Here is a 22,248-nt window from a genome sequence, read left to right as displayed (position 1 = left end):
CTTATTTATGACTTAGTTTTTTTTTTTTTGAGATGGAGTCTCGCTCTGTTGCCCAGGTTGGGGTGCAGTGGCACGATCTCAGCTCACTGCAACGTCTGCCTCCCAGGTTCAAGTGATTTTTGTGCCTCAGCCTCCTGCATAGCTGGGATTACGGGCACACACTACCATGCCCAGCTAATTTTTGTATTTTTAGTGGAGATGGGGTTTCACCATGTTGGCCAGGCTGGTCTTGAACTCCTGATCTCGGGTGATCTACCCGCCTCAGCTTCCCAAAGTGCTGGGATCACAGGTATGAGCCACCGTGTCTGGTCATGACTTTGTCTTATAACCGATCTCTGGCAGGGAAAACTGGGTCATGAGAACTGCATTGTTCCAGGCTCACATCAACTATGATGCAACTTGTTGCAGGTATACAGGTAACAAACCCATCAGGAGGGTGCATTCTAATGCACCTTGACTGAGTCAGCAAAGAGTTATTTTCAAGAGGGAATTAGTCTCCACTGCGTTTTCCTTCCCTCAAGCTGTTTTAAAAGACAAAGACACAGGCACAGTGGCTCATGCCTGTAATCCCAGCACTTTGGGAGGCCGAGGCAGGCGGATCACGATGTCAGGAGATGAGAACATCCTGGCTAACACAGTGAAAACCCGTCTCTACCAAAAATACAAAAAATTAGCTGGGCGTGGTGGTGGACACCTGTAGTCCCAGCTACTTGGGAGGCTGAGGCAGGAGAATGGTGTGAACCCGGGAGGCTAAGCTTGCAGTGAGCCAAGATCGTGCCACAGCACCCCAGCCTGGGCGACAGAGCGAGACTCCATCTCAAGAAAAACAAAAAATTAGCTTGGCATGGTTGCATGCGCCTGTAGTCCCAGCTATTTGGGTGGCTGAGGCAGCAGAATCTCTTGAACCCAGGAGGTGAAGGTTGCAATGAGCCGAGATCACGCCATTGTACTCCATCCTGGTGACAGAGTAAGACTCCTTCTCAAAAAAAAAAAAAAAAAAAAAAAGACAAAGACACTCATGATCCTTAGAGAGAGGGCATCTTTGGGGTCCAACTATTATCTGATATGGACAGTGACAGGGTTTAATCAGCTGCGGAAATATGAGAGCAAACAGCACATTTGGGAAAAGGTGGATAATGACCATGAACCCATTCGAACAACAGTGGCTTTGCAATGGCACAGAGCTTTGTGAAAGACAAAGCCCACTTCTGTCTCTTGCTTGGGAAGTGGCTGCCAGCATTCAGACAATCGTTTGAGTGAACCCAGGCTCTGAGAGGACATGGCCCAAACATTACTTGGAAAAATACAATTAACATGCTCATCCACATCTCTGCCTCAAAATAATTTCTCAAAAAACACTTTTATAAAGCTTGACAATAAAACCCCCATTATTCCTGAGGTATGCTGGTGTAGTTATAAATCAGTCAAAGGACTCCCAAAGGGCTTATTATGTCCTTTAATGTCCACGGAGAGTAGGCATATTCTGGGTGATTTTACCTGTTTGAGGAAGGGGAAAACGATTTTTCCTTCTACTAATTTTTTTTTTTAATAATAGGGTCTCACTATGTTGCCCAGGCTGGTCTCAAACTCCTGGCCTCAAGCAATCCTCCAGCCTCAGCCTCCTAAAGTGCTGGGATTACAGGCATGAGCCGCCGTGCCCAGCCAAAATATTTAGTGAAGAACAAACTATGTGTTCCTTGACCACAGACATATGGTTCAATCCCGCTACAACTCATTCCAAAGAACCGGATCATTCCTTTTTTAAAATTCTTTTGAAAGTACTAAAATCTTTTATATGCATTGCATTATAATGTCATTGCATTGAATACTGCTGGCAATAAGCTAGAAGTTAGAAAAACTTTGCTTTATGGTAAAATTAAGTACAATGAGATTTGATTCCTTACATTCAAGCCACACTGATTTGTCTCTTGAAATTTAGATGAGGAGAAAACACAAATTAATTTATATTTTCAGGTAACATGATGGCTATATGACAGCTATGGCCAGAAGAAAAATTTAGACAGACTAATGTTTGAGTAACCATGGCTTCAAAGCCCCTTGCCAGTATTCTAAATTACTTTTTCTTCTTCCAAATTACTTGTGATTTCTCACATTTTTTATTTAATTATTGAGTGTACAGTACATATGCTCTTTTTATAAGGAACCTCAACTCCTTGTATTAAAAATGGGAAATAACAGATGAATCTAAATGTCTTGTTTCTTCCATGAGACTGCGCCTTCTTTCCTTTCCAATTCACATGCTCAACACAGCACCAACCCAATGACTCAGAACCTCCTAAACTCTGTGTACCACATGGTCAAGCATTTTCTTTCCAGGTAGCCAAGTCTGCAATGCCCCTTCTTCCATAAAGCCTCCATAAATAATGACCCAAAAATAAAAAAGCAAATCCCATCACTTCCATCTAATAATGCAACATTTATGATTCTAAGTCCTTGCCCACCCCACAGGATTCACGTAATCTTTTGCTTATGCAGTTTATTTTTTTTTTTTTTTTTTTGAGACGGAGTCTCGCTCTGTCGCCCAGGCTGGAGTGCAGTGGCGCAATCTCGGCTCACCGCAAGCTCTGCCTCCCGGGTTCACGCCATTCTCCTGCCTCAGCCTCCTGAGTAGCTGGGACTACAGGCGCCCGCCACCGCGCCCGGCTAATTTTTTGTATTTTTAGTAGAGACGGGGTTTCACCGTGGTCTCGATCTCCTGACCTCGTGATCCGCCCGCCTCGGCCCCCCAAAGTGCTGGGATTACAGGCTTGAGCCACCGCACCCGGCCATCTTATGCAGTTTATTAAATCTATTTTCTCTATTACTTGAATGTCCCTTTCTCTATGCCTTTGATGTTTCTCTCATGGGAAACACACATAGGGCGGTATTTTCCAAAGTGTGGGCAAAATCCTGCTGATGGTAAGCAAGAAGAATTTAAATAGATGATGGGGTCAGCATTCATTTATTCATACAGCATATATTTACTGAGGACTTACTATGAGCCAGGTGCTATTCCAGGGGCTGGGGCACACTGATGAAGAAGAGTTCGTGTCCTCATAACTTTACATTCTAGTATGGGAGACAGACAGTAAAGACTAACAAATAAATAAAGGAAAAGGGCTAGACATTCTGAGGTGTTGGCAAAGAGGTGGGATCATGCAGCTAGGGTTCTTCTCAGAGAAGGCTCTCTCTAAGCAGGGATTATTTGAAGGAAGACCTGAATATGACCAGAGAACCGGACATCTAAAGATCTAGGGAAATACATTCCATAAGAGGGAGGAGTAAGTGCCAAGGTCCTGAGTCAAGCTGAGCTTGGCGAGTTCAAAAACCAGAAATAAAGCTGGTGTGGCTGGAATGCAAAAGGGAAAGAGGTAGGCGGCAGGTCTGATCCCACAGGGCCTGGAGGGCATGACCAGGAACTTCAGTGCCATCCCAACTGCAATGGGAAGGTGGAAGCAGGGAAGTAGCAACATCAGGTTCTTGCCTTTAAAAAGTTCCTCTTAGCTGGGCTTGGTGGTTCATGCCTGTAATTCCAGCACTTGTGAGGCGGGAGAATCACTTGAGGCCAGGAGTTCAAGACCAGCCTGGGCAACAAAGCAAGACGCCCATCTTAAAAAAAAAAAAAAAAAAAAAAAAAAAGTGGTAAGGAGTCCAGTTAGAAGACCATTGCAGCTGGGTGTGGTGACTCATACCTGTAATCCCAGCACTTTGGGAGGCCAAGGCGGGTGGATCACTTGAGAGTTCAAGATCAGACTGGTCAACATGATGAAACGCCGTGTCTACTAAAAATACAAAAATTAGCCAGATGTGGTGATGCGCACCTGTAGTCCCAGCTACTCAGGAGGCTGAGGCAGGAGAATCACTTGAACCCAGGAGGTGGAGGTTGCAGTGAGCCGAGATTGCGCCACTACACTCCAGTCTGGGCGACAGAGCGAGACTCTGTCTCCAAAAGAAAACAAAAAATACCGTTGCAGTAGCCCTGAAGAAGCTAATGCAGGCTTGCATTGAAATGGAAACATCAGGAGCGGTAATCTGAGGACGCATTTTGGAGGAAGGACAGACTGAACTTGATGACAGATAGAATGTGGGGTGACTCTTAGTGTTCTGCCTGGGCCACTGGACAGATAGCAAAAAACTGGGGAAAGTGCAGTTCTGGGGTTAGAGAGGATCCAAACTTCTGTTCTGGAAGCAGGGACTGCCTGTTAAGAAAACCACTGGGAGATGCCCAGTGAACAGCTGTATGTGATTCCGAAGCACAGCGAAGTGGTCTGGGGCTATCCATGTGGAAGTCTGCAGCAAATGAATGGGAATGAGAGCCAGGGCGGGGGTGAGATCACTTGGTATCAGGTAGATAAAGGAGACACAAAAGCCAGCCAGGCTATAGCAAGACTTAAAGTTCTGGCAAAGCAGAGGGAAGGCAGGGAGGACGGAGGGTGCGGATATGGGAGGAAAACCATGGAGAAATGGGATCAAAAGTCTAGAGAAGAAAATGTTTCCAGAAGTAAAGTCAACTGCATCCAATCTGTGAACAAAAACAAACACATGGGGAAAGGAAGTGATTCCATTTTCAATTATCTTTTATTTTTTTGAGACAGAGTCTTGCTCTGTTACCCAGGCTGGAGTGTAGTGGAGCAATCTTGGCTCACTGCAACCTCCGCCTCCTGGGCTCAAGCAATTCTCCCTCAGCCTCCCTAGTAGCTGCAATGACAGGTGTACACCACCACACCTGGCTAATTTTTTTTTTTGTATTTTTAGTAGAGATGGGGTTTTGCCATGTTGGCCAGGCTGGCCTCGAACTCCTGGCCTCAGGTGATCCACCCACCTCAGCCTCCCAAAGTGCTAGGATTACAGGTGTGAGCCACCATGCCCAGCTTCAATTATCGTTTTGTGAAACTACAGCAGATCCTCACTGTTGACAGACTCCATATTTGCGAATTCACCTACTCACTAAAATATATATGGAACCTTAAAACCAATACTCCTGCACAAGTTCCTAGCTAAGGGTGAGCAAGGTGACGCTCTGCATTCTTGTTTCAGCTTACATATTGTAAACAAGTGTCTTTTTCGGCGTCTATTTACTGCCACATTTTTCTTATTTTTGTGCTTTTTTTTTTTTTTTTGACCAAGGTCTCACTCACTCACCCAAGCTGGAGTGCAGTGGCACGATCACAGCTAACTGCAGCCTTGACCTCCCCAGACTCAGATGATCCTCCCACCTCAGCCTCCCAAGTAGGTGGGACCACAACCACATGCTACCATGCCCAGCTAATTTTTGTATTTTTTTGTAGAGATGGGGTTGTACAACGTTGCCCAGGCTGGTCTCAAACTCCTGGGCTTAAGCAATCCTCTCGTTTCAGTCTCCCAAAGTGCTGGGATTACAGGTGTGAACCACCACATTTGGCCTCATTTTTGTGCTTTTTGGTGGTGATTTTGCTACTTAAAATGGTCCCAAGCATAGTGCTACAGTGCTGTCTCAGTTCCTAAATGCAAAAAAAAGCTGTAATGTGCCTTAAAAAAAAATACACGTTAGATAAGTTTCTTCATTCAGGCATGAGTTACAGTGCTTTTTGCCATGAGCTCAATGTTAGTGAACCAACTATATATGTTAAATAAGGTATTTTGAAACACAAACACACATAAAATAAGGTTATGTATTGATTGGCTGATGAAAAGCTTGTGACCAGAGGCTCACAGGAAACCTGCCTCTCCCCTAGGAGCAACGGGTCAGTATTCACTAACTCAGTGTTCACTGTGACTAAACAGAACATAATTACCATGAATACTGAGAATGGACACTATACTGAAGAGAAAAATTCCACTGGGCATCAGCTTCCTCCTGTTTTAATGAAGAAAAAGCAGGTCTGGGGCTCTAGGCTTGACAGCAACAGTATCTAGCCAGAATCTAATATACCGCTTTTATTTTTATTGCTTTCATTTTTACAATTGTTTCTTTTCTACAGCAAGTAGTGGTAGAAATGTAAGGCTTTCTTTCTCAGTAATTGCTAAAATTAAAAAAGAAAACAAGCAGACAATATAAAGAAAATATAACAGAAAATAGTATAGGTTGAGCGTGGTGGCTGGCACCTGTAATCCCAATACTTTGGGAGGCCAAGGTGGGAGGACTGCTTCAGCCCATGAGCCCAAGACCAGCCTGGGAAACACAGTGAGACCCCATGTCTACAAAAACAAAAACAACAAAAATTAGCCAGGCATGGTAGTGTGTGTCTGTACTTCCAGCTATTCCAGAGGCTGAGGTGGGAGGATCGCTTGAGCTCAGGAGGTCCAGGGAGCAGTGAGCCAAGATTGCACCACTGCACTCCAGCCTGGGCAACAGAGCGAGACCCTATCTCTTAAAACAAAAACAAAAAAGAATACAGATAGAAATGGGTATAGCAAAAGCCCTGAAGCTGCTACACCATGGTACCTGGACATGGCAAAACCAAGGTGACGACGAACAAGTGGAACTTGGGAAACACAACACGGGTTAAAGATTTTGTTTTTGGAGTGAGATTATATGGCCATGGATGAGAAACTCACCTTCTGCGAACCTCATTTCCTTTATCAGAAACAGGGGACAACAGCATTTCATATCACTGCCACAATGATTTAATGAAATAACAGGTAAAGCAGCTCAAATGTTTGTCTCAGAACCCCTTTACTTGCTTAAAAGTTACTAAGAACCCCAAAAGAGCATCTGTCTATGTGGTGACATCTGTCACAACTTACCATATCAGAAATTCAAATTGAAACATTCAAAGAGTAGTTGGTAATTTAAAATAACTATGATAAATCCAATACATGTTTGTAAAAATACATATTTTCAAGGATCAGAACTATTTTCTCAAACAAAAACACTTAGAAGCGTGGCTTTGTTTTGCATATTTGGAAGTCTCTTTAATGTCTGACTTCACTATAGGCAGCTGGGTCTTTATAGCTGCCTCTGCATTCCATCGGTGGCCACATCGCACTTTGCAAAGCCTCTGGAAAACTCCACGAGACACTAACGAGATAATGAGAATGTAAACAGGCTGATAATGTCTTAGTATTATTGCAAAAAGAAAGTTTTAATTTCATGGACCACCCCCCCATTCTGAACGTGTCTCCAAGACCCCACATGTCCCTGGAACATACTAGAATAAAGGGTTCAGAATGGTACCTCACAAGAGAAGTTCTCAATGAATATTAATTCTCTCTTCCTTTTGTTCTTAGCCTCAATGCTGTTAAAACATGACCAAGTTCAGGAGATTGAGACCATCCTGGCTAACACGGTGAAACCCCGTCTCTACTAAAAAATACAAAAAATTAGCCGGGCGCAGTGGCGGGCGCCTGTAGTCCCAGCTACGTGGGAGGCTGAGGCAGGAGAATGGCGTGAACCCAGGAGGCGGAGCTTGCAGTGAGCCAAGATCGCGCCACTGCACTCCAGCCTGGGCGACAGAGCGAGACTCCGTCTCAAACAAACAAACAAACAAACAAACAAAAAAACAAAAACCATGACCAAGTTAAGGCCAGGCCTTCTTCGGGTCATTATAATTATATAATATCCGGTACAGTGTTATGTGTAAAGAGGGGGTCAACAAGTATCACTGTGTTGCTCAGATGGTACTGTAACTAATTAGCTATGTGATCCTCAGCCAAGGATACTTAATCTGTTAAATCCAGAGGATCCACAGACTTGAACAAGAAAAAAAATTACATCTCTATTTTCTGACATTCAGCACTTACTTTAATTACGACTGTAGCCAATAAACCACAATTGCACTAGTAGCGCCTGTGATACTGTCACCAATAAAACAGGGATTTTTATATCATAGTATGGTTACTGCAGATATCTTGAAAAATCATATATGCTCGTGACTAATTCAAAATTATGGTAGTTATTAGACCTGTCACTAGATCTTGGTACTTTATGCATTAATAAAGAAGTACATATACTGCAGTATCACGAACTTTGAAAAACATCTTCACGGCCTATTTCAATATGGCTGTTTTCATTTTCTATCCTTTGTAATTTACTTAATTTTTATTTCTACAGTGACTTGGAACTTTGTATCGTACTTTATGCATTTAAAAACATTCTGGGCCGGACGCGGTGGCTCACGTCTGTAATCCCAGAACTTTGGGAGGCCAAGGTGGGCAGATCACGAGGTCAGGAGATCTGAGACCATCCTGGCTAATACGGTGAAACCCCGTCTCTACTAAAAATACAAAAAAAAATTAGCCGGGTGTGGTGGCGGTCGCCTGTAGTCCCAGTTACTCAGAGAGGCTGAGGCAGGAGAATGGCATGAATCCCGGAGGTGGAGCTTGCAGTGAGCTGAGATCGCGCCACTGCACTCCAGCCTGGGCGAAAGAGCAAGACTCCGTTTCAAAAAACAAAAAAATAAAATAAAATAAATAAAATAAAAATAAAAAATAAAATAAAAACATTCTGAGAAGGGGGTCTGCTGGCTTAACCAGACTGCCAAGGATTCATGTGGCCAAAAAGGCAAGAACCCTTGGTGTTAAGCAATTCACTTAACCTCTTCAGGCACCAAGTTCCTCTCTTTTAAAGGAAAGGATGCTTACTCCCTGAGGCCGCTCCCAGTTCTACCACCCCAGCTACAGTCTATGGAATACGATGTCCATAGTGGAGAAGAATCAGGTGGGAAACAACATACCTGAGGACATTAACAAAAAGCACGATTCTGGGCCGGGCGCAGCGGCTCACACCTGTAATCCCAGCACTTTGGGAGGCCGAGGCGGGCGCATCACATGAAGTCAGGAGTTCCAGACCAGCCTGACCAACACGGTGAAACTGCATCTCTACTAAAAATACAAAAATTAGCCGGGTGTGGTGGCCGGCACCTGTAATCCCAGCTACTCAGGAGGCTGAGGCAGGAGAATCACTTGAACCCAGGAGGCGGAGGTTGCAGTGAGCCAAGACTGCTCCACTGCACTCCAGCCTGGGCGACAGAGCAAGACTCCATCTCAAAAAACAAATAAACAAAGAAACAAAAGCACAACAAAAGCCCAAGTCTGAAGTCAGTCTTAAATCAGCATTCAGAGCTCTACTCTGTTAAGTTAGATGCTTTTAAACAACTAAAGAGCTTTCAACAAGTAAACAGCTGAAGAGCTAACAGTGAAAGCAACTAGTAATATTTCCCAAAACTACCTTTTGTTACATCATAAAAATATTTGTGATCACAAATCCCAACATGCAACAATGAGCTACTTTTCAAAGAATAAGGCCGGGTGTGGTGGCTCATGCCTGTAATCCCAGCACTTTGGGAGGCTGAGGCAGAAGGACTGCTTGAGCCTAGGAGTTCCAGATCAGCCTAGGCAATGTGGTGAAACTCCATCTCTACAAAAAATACAAAAATCAACTGGGTGTGGTAGCACGCACCTGTAGTTCTCAGCGACTCAGCGGGCTGAGGCTGGAGGGTCACTTGAACCCAGGAAGTTGAGGCAGCAGTGAGCCATGATTTAGCCACTGCACTCTATCCTGGGTTACAGAGCGAGACCCTGTCTCAGAAGAAAAGAGAAAAAATCAGCCAGGCTCATGGCTCACCCCTGTAATCCCAGCAACTTGGGAGGCTAAAGGCTGGAGGATCACATGAGGCCAGGAGTTCCAGACCAGCCTGGACAATATAGAGAGACCCCATCTTTAAAATAATTATTTTAAAACTTAAAAAATCGAAAAACTTAAGCCAGGCATGGTGGTGCACACCTGCAGTTCCAGCAACTTGGAAGGCTGAGGTGGGAGGTTGCAGTGAGCTATGATCATACCGCACTCTAGTCTGGGCTGTGGAGTGAGGCCCTGTCTCAAAAAAAAAAAAAAAAAAAAAAGAAAAAAAAAAAAAAATTGCAAAGAATCCATAGTCAACCTAATCTGGGGCTGTTCTTTACATAAATGGCTTCTGTGGAAGCAAACTTAAAAATAAATGTTGTTTTTATAATCAGACTATTCTGGATAATTATCACTAATGTTTGCTTAAAAGTGTTTTATATCTTCATATGCTCAAACAGAAAAAAGAGAGAGAGAGAAAAGAGAAACAAAGAAAGAAAAAAAGATGAGAAAAAAGCACACTTTCCACGTCTCCAGGGAAGAACACTTTGCCACTGAGCACTTCACACTGGGGTACTAGAGCACCATAAGTTTAAAGAATCAAATGGATCAGTCACCTCGCTTGATAACACACAGAAACCATTGAGATCCACTTAATGCTAAAGCCTGAGCCAACACTGCTGTTTAAGGACTAAGAAAGCGCAGACAGGCTGCATTTCAGTCCCTGTAGAAATGTCTAGGATATGTCAGGAACAGCCAAGAGTGGCACCAAGATAAAATATGACAGTAGCGACTGCCAGCTTCAGCAGGCACAATTCATACTGAGTCCAAAGCTCTATCCTCACACAGAGTAGCTCTGCAGAGGCACACTCCTCTTAGAGCACAACAGGCAAAGTCATAGCTAGCTCTGAGTCATTCAAATGCTTCAACATGACTATCCTACGGTTCCTTCACCCAAAACCAAATCTGACCAGTACACACTTAGAAAAGTCCAGGAAGCCAATTTTCCCAACTATATTTAAGCAAGTCTGTCTGCTCCATGCTTCCTTGTTTTCTCAGCAGAATATCTCATTCTTCTACTTGCAGAGATAAAGACAGAGTGGAGGCTCTCCTTTCCTCCATCTAACCAAAGAAAATTAAACTCATATTGGGGTGAATGAGATGTTATGCCTAATGGGAAGAAAAAGAAGAGAAAAAAACTGCATTCTATCACCAGAGAAGCTAGGTTAGTGTGCTTTAGAACGGCACCCCAACATCAAGGACAAGCAGATTGAATGCACTAATACCTGGTACACCTGTTGAGTGCTAGGAATACAAAACCATAATGGTCTGATTCACTGAACCCAAGGATGGCACAGTCCAGGAACTGCGAGGAAGAAGCATGGAGGTTTGGGACGGTCTGACAAATAGCAAATTTGAAGAAGGGAGTAGGAATGGATTTGAGCCCTCAAGGAAAGGTGAGCTGCCTGAGGCAGAGTTGGGAGGGCACTCCTGGCAGGGACAGGCACAATGGGAGCAAAGTCCCAAAGGAGGGACTCTGCAGGATATATTGCACAACAGCGGGAAGGGCAGTTGATCTGCATTGGAGAGCTAGTGAAAGAAGCCTTGAGAGAGAATGCTGAAGATAGGCTGAACCAGATTATAGGAACCTTGGAAGTGAGGTTCAGACTTTATCCTGTTGACCATGAGAGGCTTCCAAGCAGGGAGGTGACATAAACATAAGCAAGGAGGTGACAAAAACAACAATGAGTTTTAGGAATAAGCAATAGAGATTTCTCTCTTCAGTTAATTTATCCCAACTGTGGGTCCTTTTATCAAACCCAGACCAAACAGAATCTACGTCTGGTGAAATAAGTGTTCGGAATTATATCCTGGAGCAGTTTTCCTAACACCTAGGCCCTGGAAATGCAATCCAAATATTTCACACACACACACACACAATTTCCACACATATTTCCATAAATATAGTTTTTTGGTTTTTTTTTTTTGAGATCAGGCCTCACAGTATCACCCAGGCTGGAGTGCAGTCGTGACAGGGGCTCAGTGCACCCTCAACCTCCCAGGCTCAAGCGATCCTCCCATCTCAGCCTCCTCAGTAGCTAGAACCACAGGCACAGGCGACCATGCCCGGCTAAATGTTTTTCATATTTATTGTAAAGACCCGTTTGCTATGTTGCTATGCTAGTTTTGAACTCTTGGGCTCAAGCAATCCTCCTGCCTCTGCCACCCAAATTGTTGGGATTACAGACGTGAGCCACCGCACCTGGCCTAAATATTTTTCTTGACCAATAAGTGACACAGTAAACTGACTCCAGAACATAAAAACAAAATATTAAAAACATATTATACTTGCTCCTAGGTCTATGGCAATAAAAACCACATTTTTGAAACATGTTTGCATTAATTACCCTCAACTTAATAGTTTTGAAAAGAGCTTTTAATCCTGTTAAAATTAGAGTTGATAATATTTCTGTAGTTATTAGGCATTGTTAAATATGCTTTCATCTAGGGGCCGGGTGAGGTGGCTCACGACTGTAATCTCAACGCTTTGGGAGGCCAAGGCAAGCGGATCACCTGAGGTCAGGAGTTTGAGACCAGCCTGGCCCACATGGCAAACCCGGTTTCTACTAAAAATACAAAAATTAGCCAGGTGTGGTGACGCAAGCCTGTAATAATCCCAGCTACTCGGGGCAGGGGGCTGAGACAGGAGAATTGCTGGAACCCAGAGGTGGAGGTTGCAGTGAGCCGATATTGCGCCACTGCACTCTGGCTTGGGCGACAGAGTGAGACTCCCTCGTCAGTCCGTCTCAAAAACAAACAAACCAAAAAAAAAAAAAAAAAGAGCCCTGAGGCAGAAGCAACATCTCTACCCATTTCTGAGGTGCAGCTAAGGGAGAGACTAAGATTCTAAAAGCAACTTAAGAGCAAAAAAGAAAATGTCTTTTGAATTGAGGGAAAACAAAGAATAATAAATATATAAAGGATCACAACCTAAGAATAATATAGTAAATATGAGACTGTTAAAAAACAAAACAAACAACAAAAAACCCTAACTCCTGGCTACAGAGTTGAAAAGCCCCTAGACACACTGAGTAGCTCTTGAGACTGCACTTCATTAACCAGTGAGGTGAGGAAAAACAGGACCTCAGTAAGGGAGTAAAGTCAAAGACTAAATTACAAACAGGCCAAATGAATGGATCTGAGAGGAAGTGATAAAATTCGCAACACACTCAGCCGTGTTTATTGTAGGGAATCACCCCAGGTCTAACTGCCATTGTAATCACCCCGTTCAGGGCAGAAGTCTTTCCACATGCCCTCAATAACCTCAATCCTTGATAAAAAGCCTAAGGAGCCTGACTTTCCACCTGGGTCAAAATCCCCGCACATCCATTGTTTCGGATCCAAAGTACCACCACCAGCAACCTCTGCGCACAACCCGGGGCTCTCCAGCACCGCTGTTCTGAATGCCAAGTGCCCAGCACGGGGTCTGGCACCGTTTCCTTAATAAAATGTCCTCTTCTCGTCTCCAGGATGAAACTCAGGATCCGGAAGGCAGCCTTACACCCTCTCCAGACAGGCTCCGTTAGGGGATGAGTGCGCACAAGCAGCCCCAGGGGCCAGCCACCCCCTTCCCGTGCCACAACTTCCTGTCCCTTCCATCACTTCCACACCACGACTCTAGTTTCCATCCAGTTCACAACTGTCATCAAGATCCCAGTCTCTGGAGGAAAGGGGACAGGGCGGCTTTCCACCGTCAACTCCTCACTTAAGGGGCGTCTGAGAAGAACCTACGAAAGGGGGGGACAGAAAGCACTGGGACAATGAGCACCAGTCCATGTGCCGACCCGGGCCGGTCACCTACACCCAGGTGAAACCCACGCTGGGCGCACGGGGGCGAGCCACAGAGCTGCGGCCCCAAAAGAGCAGCAGGCGCGCTCCCCTCGCGTTGACATTTCTCCGGTGTGAAGTGCCGGAGCTTGGGATGCAACAGCGGGATTACGGTCCCGAAGCTCAGCTGCACTTGGAAGCACTCGGAGTCCCCAAACCCTGGGCGACTTCCCCATTGGCGCTCCCTGGAGAGGGCTCCGACCGCCCCCGGCTCCCAGAGCTGCGCAGCCGGGCCGAGCCCCCGGCCGGGGTCCTCCGCCCGGCTCTGCGCAAACCCGGCAGGGCCGCTGTCCGCGAACTTGGCCGCGTGGGCCGGGCCGGGACGAGGTGGGGCGCGCACTCACCAACCCCGTACTTCTGTCTCTTGGTCGGGATCCAGCGGGCCATGGCGGCGACCTCGCCCCGCGGCGGCGGCGACTAAGGCTGCTACAGCTCCTCAGGCTCCGGCCGCCGCCGCGCCGCGCTCCTGCGTGCCCCGGGCGCTTCCGCCATGTTCCTCCAAACTTCGCTGGACTCCGCGGGCCGCCTCCTCGCCGCGCCGCCCGCGCCCGTGCCCGTGCCCGCGCCGCCCGCGGTCACCTGCTGGGCCGGGCGGCAGCGCAGCAGTGCGCGCCCCTCCCGGCGCCGCCCCGGCCCCTCCCGCCGGCCGCGCCTTCCGCCCGCCGGGGGCCGCCTCCGAGCCGCGGGCGCCCGGCCTCTCCCGCCCGCGCCGCTCTCTGCGCTCTGCCGGGCGGGGGCCGACTGCGGCTCCGCCTCGCGCGCTTCCCTGGAGCGGCTTCCCGGGCCGGCGGGACTTTGGCGCTGGCGGCGCTTTGCCTTTCCCCCGTCCTCCCCACCCGGCTGATACCCCTGAGGCTGGGTCTCCGGGGTCTGGCTCCCGACTGAGGGCTGCGCTGGAGGCGCCGGGCACGCCTAGGCCGGGCGGCCGGTGGGCGAGGGATGCGGGCTGCGCTCCCACGGCGCGCGCCAGACCTTTGGGGAGCGGAAAGGGATCAGCGAGAGCGGCTTTTTGCCCGGGGCACCTCCGGTGCCTGGCACTAAGCGGGCGCGCAATAAATATTTGTTGAATGAATGAGCAGTTGACTTCTGCCTTCACCCCCTGGAGCTTGAACTGGCGCCGCAAGCGCGAGAAGCCGGACTCGGGGCAGACTGAATCTCCTGGGGCCACCGTTTAGAGCCTGGAAAGCAGAACTTTTATCACCAGAGAGCTGGTGCAAGGGAGGTGGGCTCCTCAGAAGTATCAGACCGTTTGCTAGGGGATCCTCTGCAGGGAAATTGTTTAGAAAGCCCCAATTTGGAAGTCCTGTATCCCCAAACTCCGGGGACCCCCCAACCCTAAGCTGAAGAAACTTAGACCTTCATGCCCAGACCTCCCTTTCCCAACCAGCCAGCAGCCCAGAGAGCATCCCCGTGGAGAAGGGGACCAGGCGCATCCCCGTCTTTTCTCCGTCAACGACTGCATTTTCTTGACGAAGATCCCAAAGGGGCTGCGCATTTGAACCGCCTTGGGCTCCAGGTGGCGCCCTCTCTGGAGCTCCCCTCTTGGAATTCATTTCTTCCTGGAGAGACCTGGAGAATGAAGATCCAGGGGTTTCTCGCTAGCTTGTACTGAGAAGTAACATTGCAAGCGGAGTAAATGACCAGCTTAATTACGTTCACCTTCGAAGAAGATTCCTCTAGAGAGAAATTATATCCTCCTTGCAGTCTCTGAAGATTTTCATGCTTTTTAGGAATATGAAAGAAAGGAAGACAAACACGTAGTAAAGATAGTAAAGACAGGTAGTTGGCAGGACGCGGTGGCTCACGCCTGTAATCTCAGCACTTTGGGAGGCCGAGGCGGGCGGATCGCCTGAGATCAGGAGTTCCAGACCAGCCTGGCCAACATGGTGAAACCCCTTCTCTACTAAAATACAAAAGTTAGCCAGACGTGTTGGTGTGTTCCTGTAATCCCAGCTACCCAGGTGGCTGAGGCAGGAGAATCGCTGGAACCCAGGAGGCAGAGGCTATAAATGAGCCGACATCGCACCACTGCACAGGGCAACAGGGCAAAACTCTGTCTCAAAAAAAAAAAAAAAAAAAAAAAAAAAAAAAAAAAAGACAGTAAAGATAGATAGGCAAACAAGATAACAAGAGAGTAAAGTTTCATTGGAGAATTAGTGCATTTTAACTTTGGTGGTTTTTTGCAAAACCAGGTCTGAAATTTTTTTTAAGTCCTATTCACGGTGAATGACTACTAGAGCTGGCTTTTTTTTTTTTCCATCAATCAATAGGTCTTTATTCACAATGTTTAACAATAATTTAAGAAATTCCTCTGTCACTTTAGACTTGACATCCAGAAAGAATTCCACCATCTTCCCCAAAATAATTTATCTTCATCCATTAGTACATCATGATTCTAATTTCCCAGGTTAGGTAATTTCTTCTTCCGTCTTCACACACATATTAAATGCCTACACATTAAGTGCCAGGCATCTCTCTAAGAATGAGGGTGCAGCAGTGAATACAGTAAAATATGTCCCTTCACAGAGCTTCTAGTCTAGACGGGGAGAGTAAGACAGTGAAGAAATGTACACGAAAGGAGGGTAAACATTAGAGAAAAATCCGAAGCAGGGAGGATAGGGCGTGTAGGGTGCTGCTGTTTGTATGGAGTGGTCTGGGAATGCAGCTCTGCTAGGCTGAGGTTGAGGTGTAGAGCTGAAGGAAGTGAAGATTCTGGGGGAAAGTATTCTGGAAAAGAGGAACAGCAAAGGCAAAGGACACCAAGCGGGTTTGGCAGGTTCCCAGGTCAGCCAGAGATCCTAGGTAGTGAGAGCTGAGTAACAGGTGAGAGGAAACTTGATCTAAGAGGCAGAGGGGTGCCAGATAGAGCAGAACCCTGGCAGGCATATGGACTTTATATATTACTACTACAAGAGAGGTTTGGAGGGCTTTGAGCCAACCTGGAACATGTTGAACTTGCCTGCTGTGGTATGAATCCATTGTAAAGGGGCAAGGGAGGGCCACGTGGATGGATGTCGGGGGCTATTTCAGTCATTCAGGCAAGGCATGAAGGTAGTTGGGTCCAGGAGGTTAGGGATGGAGGTGAAAAAGATGTTGGGTTCTTGACATATGTGAAAATAGAACCTGGCCAGATATGGTGGCTCACACCTGTAATCCCAGCATTTTGGGAGGCTGAGGTGGGAGGATTGCCTAAGGTCAGGAGTTCAAAATCAACCTGGACAACATAGTGAGATCTTCCTCTACTATATATATATACTGGTTATGGTGGCTGTGCCTGTGGCCCTATCTACACAGGAGACTGAGGTGGGAGGATTGCTTGAGCCCAGGAGGTTGAGGCTAGCAGTGAGCTATGATTGCATCACAGCATGAAAAAGAACCAATAGAAGGGCCACATGAATGGCAGGGGGATTTACTACTGTGAGGCTTCTAATGCTCTCAGTATGTTTCAATCTTTTTTGGAAAGTTTTCCCCCAGAAAGAGATATGCTTGTATTTTTCTTTTTTTAAAAGAGCCCTGCCCATGTCATACGCACTTCAGGCCCTACACAGCTTGGTTCTTGTCCCTGCATGTGAGATACAACCTGGATCAAGAATGACTCTAAAGCCAGCTAGGTGGCATGTGCCTGTAGTCCCAGCTGCTCGAGAGGCTGAGGCAAGAGGATTGCTTGAGCCCAGGAGTTCCAGGCTGTAGTGAGCTATGCCGATCAGGTGTCTGCACTAAGTTCCGCATCAATATAGTGACATCCTGGGAGCAGGCGACCACCAGGTTGCCTAAGGAGGGGTAAAGTGGCCCAGGTCAGAAATGAAGCAGGTCAATTATTTGGAAAGCCCTAATTTGGAAGTCTTATATCCCAAAACTTCGGTACTCCTCCTTAGCTGAAGAAATTCAGGCCCACATATGCAGGGGGAAAATCCACCGCAAGACCTCCCTTTTCCAACCAGCCAGCAGCCCAGAGAGCATCCCTGGGTAGAAAGCGACTGGATGCATCCTTGTCTTTTCTCTGACACCGACTGTATTACTGACAAAGATCCCGTAGCTGGGACTTCACATTTGAACTGCCTCAAGCTCCAGGTGGCACCCTCTCTTGAGCTCCCCTTCTGATCAATAATGGGAAGGCACCTGTGAATTGCCACTGCATTTCAGCTTGGACAACATAGCAAGACCCTGTCTCTAAACAAATATTAATTCAAAACAAAAGGAATGACTCTAAGGTTTGGGGCTTGAACAACGAGGGAGTGGAGTTGCCACTGTCTTGGTCACCATTGATATCTATCTTGTCTTCACCCTTTCCTGTCCCAGTTGCTCTGTATCAAAGTTTTCCTTTCAATATTTCTTTAGGACCCACTTCTTCACACCTTCTTCAGCAACTTCTCCATGTGGCCCCTTAGGAGCCAAAGCGCTCTGCACTGGGTTATATGACCTGCCTGTTGTAGACTCAGGGCTTCTCAAAGTTACATGGATTCTCCGTGCTTAGGGAAATTGGATGACCTCTGTTCTCTGACCACAGGTATATTTCAAATGTAACATACATCAGAATGTTATTGCTCTTATCCAGTGGAACTGGGTTTCTACCAAAGCGATTTCAACTGCCTCATCCCACTCTTGCATTGAAGTCTTCTTCTTCCAAAACTAGAGGTTTGAATTTGCGCGCCAGAGATTTCAAATTTCACAATTGCTTTAAAAGAGTTGGAGGAAAATGGAAAATTTTAATTAGAGCTTTCAGTATGTTTATCGTTTCCTTCTGAAAACTGAAATCCACTCACTTCGCTATATCAGATGGCTAAATCCCGGTGTGAATGTCCTTTTAAATCATAAAAGCAGAGCTTTTCAAAGTCTTTTATTAGAATGAGGCTTAAAATTAGACAGTCAACCAGACAGGTAGGTGGAATGACAGCGTGATGCCTAGAAATACCCTTTTCTTTTTCCTCTGATATCTTTTCAGAAGAAACATTAAGCATATTCCACAACCAGAGATCTTCAGACTCCAAAACCCACACAAATACAAACACACTTATGCATGCACAGACACCTACAGGCTCTGCTTGAAGGAGCCATGGAGAAAGAAATGAGGGTAAGTGACTTTGAGGGTTAGTTTGACATGAGTATTGTGACTATCCCTTACAATGCTTTAGAGAATAAATGGACAGGATGTGAAGAGAACTGGCAAGAGCCTCACCTTCCCTGTTGATTACCAGGTTTGTTTTTGCCAAATCAGGCTGATCTGATGGCTTCTCTGTGAGATGCTGTGGATTCGTTTAAAGTGTCATTTTTCTCTCTCTTCCTAGATAAAGGAAGATTATTCTTTGATCCTATACGAGTGAGTGGCTAATAGAACTACCAAAACATGATAATAATAAAAATAATGTAATTGGTTCTAAGCAGCGCTTTCTTTGCAGGCTCCTAAGGATGGTTCTAAGTAAGCCAGGAGTAGGTGATACATTGTAATTCTAGGACCCATGAGCTTAGCAGGACAAAGGAAACAATCAATCACTCTAGTCCCAGAAGTACCTTTTCATAGGCCCCAGGGATTCCAACATCATTATTCACTCTCCACTATGCAAGTGACTTAGGTGGTGAGCATCTCTGAGTCTGCACAGGCTCTGCCATGTGGCTGTGGGGATCCGACTTCTCTGATGGATGGGAAGGTAATGCTCAGGGCTCCAATGCTATTATCTCCTCATCCCTGTCACAAGGAGATTTATACTTATGATTGACCCTTTTCATGAACGTGGCTAAATTCTTTTTTCTAGTTTTGTTTCTGGAATGTTCTTTGCTGTGTCTAAATGAGCTGATTCCACTGTTGGGAGAGGTGGATGATGTGAGCAGTAAGAAGGCATTCATTTCTTGAAAACTAGATCTATATTTAGATGAGATGAAATCAAACCACCTGATTTTAAAAAAAAAAAAAACTATGTTTATTTACCGTATGTCTTGATTCCTATATACATTTAAAAATTATATTCATAAAACTGTTTAAAATAAGAGATGATGGGCTAGACGCAGTGGCTCACGCCTGTAATCTCAGCACTTTGGGAGGCCAAGGTGGGCAGATCACTTGGGCCCAGGAGTTCGAGACCAGGCTGGGCAACATGGCGAAATCCTGTTTCTACAAAAAATACAAAAATTACCAGGGTGTGGGGGTGTGTGTTTGTAGTATCAGCTACTCAGGAAGCTGAAGTAGGAGGATTGCTTGAGCCGAGGAGGTGGAGGTTACAGTGAGCTGATGCGGCACCATTGCATTCCAGCCTAGGTGACAGAGTAAGACCCTGTTCCACCTGCCAAAAAAAAAAAACAGAACAAAAAGAGAGATGATGAAAACTTAGAAGAAATGTGGAAAATGTATAATGTAAGCATAAATGAAAATAATTAGATTGTCTATGCCGCAAAATGATTATAACTATAGAAAGTCATAGATTTACAGGGAAAATGACCATAGAAGAACATGAATAAATGAAAAATTTTATTCAATCTTCTTCAAAACAAAATAATGAAAAATACTTGATTGCTGAAGTCTCTGGGCTATGTAGCAAGAGTAGGAAGTTATTTGCCTAAATCTGATCTTTTTTTGTGACAAGAGTGAAGTTTCACTCCTCAGTTCCTTGGTCACATGGACACTATGACTATCTTGTTTAGACGACTGTCATATTCAGCAGATTTTTCTTCCTATTTGTGGTCAGTTAAGAAAACAAGCATTTAATCCAGAATTTGTGTTTAATACCAGAATGGTTTTATTTTTCACAGCCACCAACTGTAAAGTAACAATAATAACTGCATATGAAGTAATGAGTACTGGCTCCAAGTCACCTTGTTTAATCCCCATACAACCTAATGAGGTAAATATAACTCTCTGGTCATTCCCACCTCACAAATGTGGCTTAGGAGATGTCAAGAAATTACCTGCATAATTAATTAGTGGCAAAACAGAATCCAGACCCAGACAGCCTGACTCCAGGGTCCATGCTCTAAAGCAGAGGTCTGCAAGCTTTTGCTATAAAGGTCCCACTATGTATAGTTCTCAGGCTTTGCAGGCCATATGGCCTTGTTGCAACCACTCAACTCTGCAGTTGTAGCAGGGAAGCCTCTATAAGCAATACATACAATGAACTGAGTGTGGTTGTGATGCAATAAAACTTCATTAGTTGTGTTAGATGAAGTTTAGCCTAAACCTGCCTCCTTACATATTTTAAGTTCAGTCTAAAGGTTTCTCTGTACCTAGTGAACTGTAACCTCAATGGAAGTATAAACAGACCAAAACCTATTCTTGCGCCAATCGCTGGGTTTTGGCCAATCAAAGGGGGGCAAACTGTTCAAACTGTCTTCAAATAAGGTAAACGCCAAGATGCCGAGCTCTAACCAATCCACCTGTTTCTGTACCTCACTTCCGTTTTCTGTACATCACTTTCCTTCTTCTGTTATAAATCGTCTTCCACCACGTGGCTGCACTGGAGTTGCTGAGCCTACCCTGGCTCAGGAGGCTGCCTGATTCTCAAGTGGTTCTTTGCTCAATTAAACTATGTTAAATTTAATTTGGCTAAGGTTTTTCTTTTAACAGTAGACATGAAATTTGAATTTCATGTAGTTTTTATGCCCATGAAATATTATTCTGGCCAGGTGCAGTGGCTCACCCCTGTAATCTCAGCAGTTTGAATGGCCGAAGTAGGCGGATTGCTAAAGTCCAGAAGTTCAAGACCAGCCTGGGCAACATGAAGAAATCCTGTCACTACAAAAAACACAAAAATTAGACGTGTGTGTCGGCACGCACATGTTCTTCCAGCTACTTAAGGGGCTGAGGTGAAAGGATCACTTGAGCCTGGGGAGGTCGACGCTGTAGTGAGCTGTGATTGTTGTGCCACTGCACTCTAGCCTGGGCGATAAGAGTGAGACCTTATCTTAAAAAAAGGAAAGAAAAGAAAAGAAAAGAAATATTATTGTTTATCCTTCTTTTGATGTTTTTCTTTATCATTTAAAAATGTAAAAAACATTCTTATCTTGGCCAGGCGCGGTGGCTTACCCCTGTAATGCCAGCACTTTGGGAGGCCAAGGCAGTCGGATCACGCGGTCAGAAATCGAGACCATTCTGGCTAATATGGTGAAACCCCATTTCTACTAAAAATACAAAAATTAGCTGTGTGTAATGGCACGCGCCCGTGGTCCCAGCTACTCAGGAGGCTGAGGCAGGAGAATGGCTTGAATCTGGGAGGCAGAGGTTGCAGTGAGCAGAGGTTGCACCACTGCACTCCAGCCTGGTGACAGAGTGAGACTGTCTCAAAAAAAAAAAAATTCTTATCTTTATCTTATCTTTATCTTGCAGGCTGCGCAGGAACAGGTGGTGAGGCAGAGTTGGCCCTTGGGCCTTAGTTTGCCAATCCCTGCTCTACACTGTGACTGTCACCCCTTTAGGTGGGTGGGAAGGCTGGGGGCCTCCAGAAGGAGCAGCACAACTAAGGAAGCATGTGTGGTGTTTTCCCACTGGAAGTCTGTTTGCATAAGGATTTGTGAGAAGCCCTTGGAAAAGAAGTCATGGGAAGAGGAGGACTCCAATAGTAAAAGTTGCCATAGAAATCAGAGGATGGGGACACTTCTGAGAGCAGTGAATATCTGTGTTGGGGAATCGTCTACTGGCCTAGCCCTTTGAACTCTATTCCCAATGATAATAGAAAACTTGGCTGGTCACAATGGCTCGCGCCTGTAATCCTAGCACTTTGGGCGATTGAGGCAGGAGGATTACCAGAGGTCAGGAGTTCGAGACCAGCCTGGCCAACATGGTGAAACCTCGTCTCTACTAAAAATACAAGAATTAGCAGGACGTGGTGGCACAC

The 22,248-nt window shown here is 45.7% G+C and overlaps 1 protein-coding gene across 2 annotated transcripts in view; it reads right to left on the bottom strand.

The window, feature by feature from the left end:
* DOCK5 (dedicator of cytokinesis 5) overlaps positions 1 to 14,036 on the bottom strand; it is a 232,513-nt gene extending 218,477 nt beyond the window's left edge. For both annotated transcript variants that reach the window (XM_055295734.2, XM_055295735.2), the window contains exon 1: positions 13,774 to 14,036. In XM_055295734.2, coding sequence (XP_055151709.2) covers positions 13,774 to 13,816 — 43 coding nt within the window. In that variant the 5' untranslated portion in view covers positions 13,817 to 14,036. The remainder of the gene's footprint in view (positions 1 to 13,773) is intronic.
* Between the last annotated feature and the right edge of the window lie 8,212 nt (positions 14,037 to 22,248).

The sequence above is a fragment of the Symphalangus syndactylus genome, chromosome 10, assembly GCF_028878055.3.
Source record: "Symphalangus syndactylus isolate Jambi chromosome 10, NHGRI_mSymSyn1-v2.1_pri, whole genome shotgun sequence".
Classification (NCBI taxonomy): Eukaryota; Metazoa; Chordata; class Mammalia; order Primates; family Hylobatidae; genus Symphalangus; species Symphalangus syndactylus.
The sequence above is the reverse complement of the archived record's forward strand: the minus strand, read 5'-3'. Positions and strand labels throughout refer to the sequence as shown.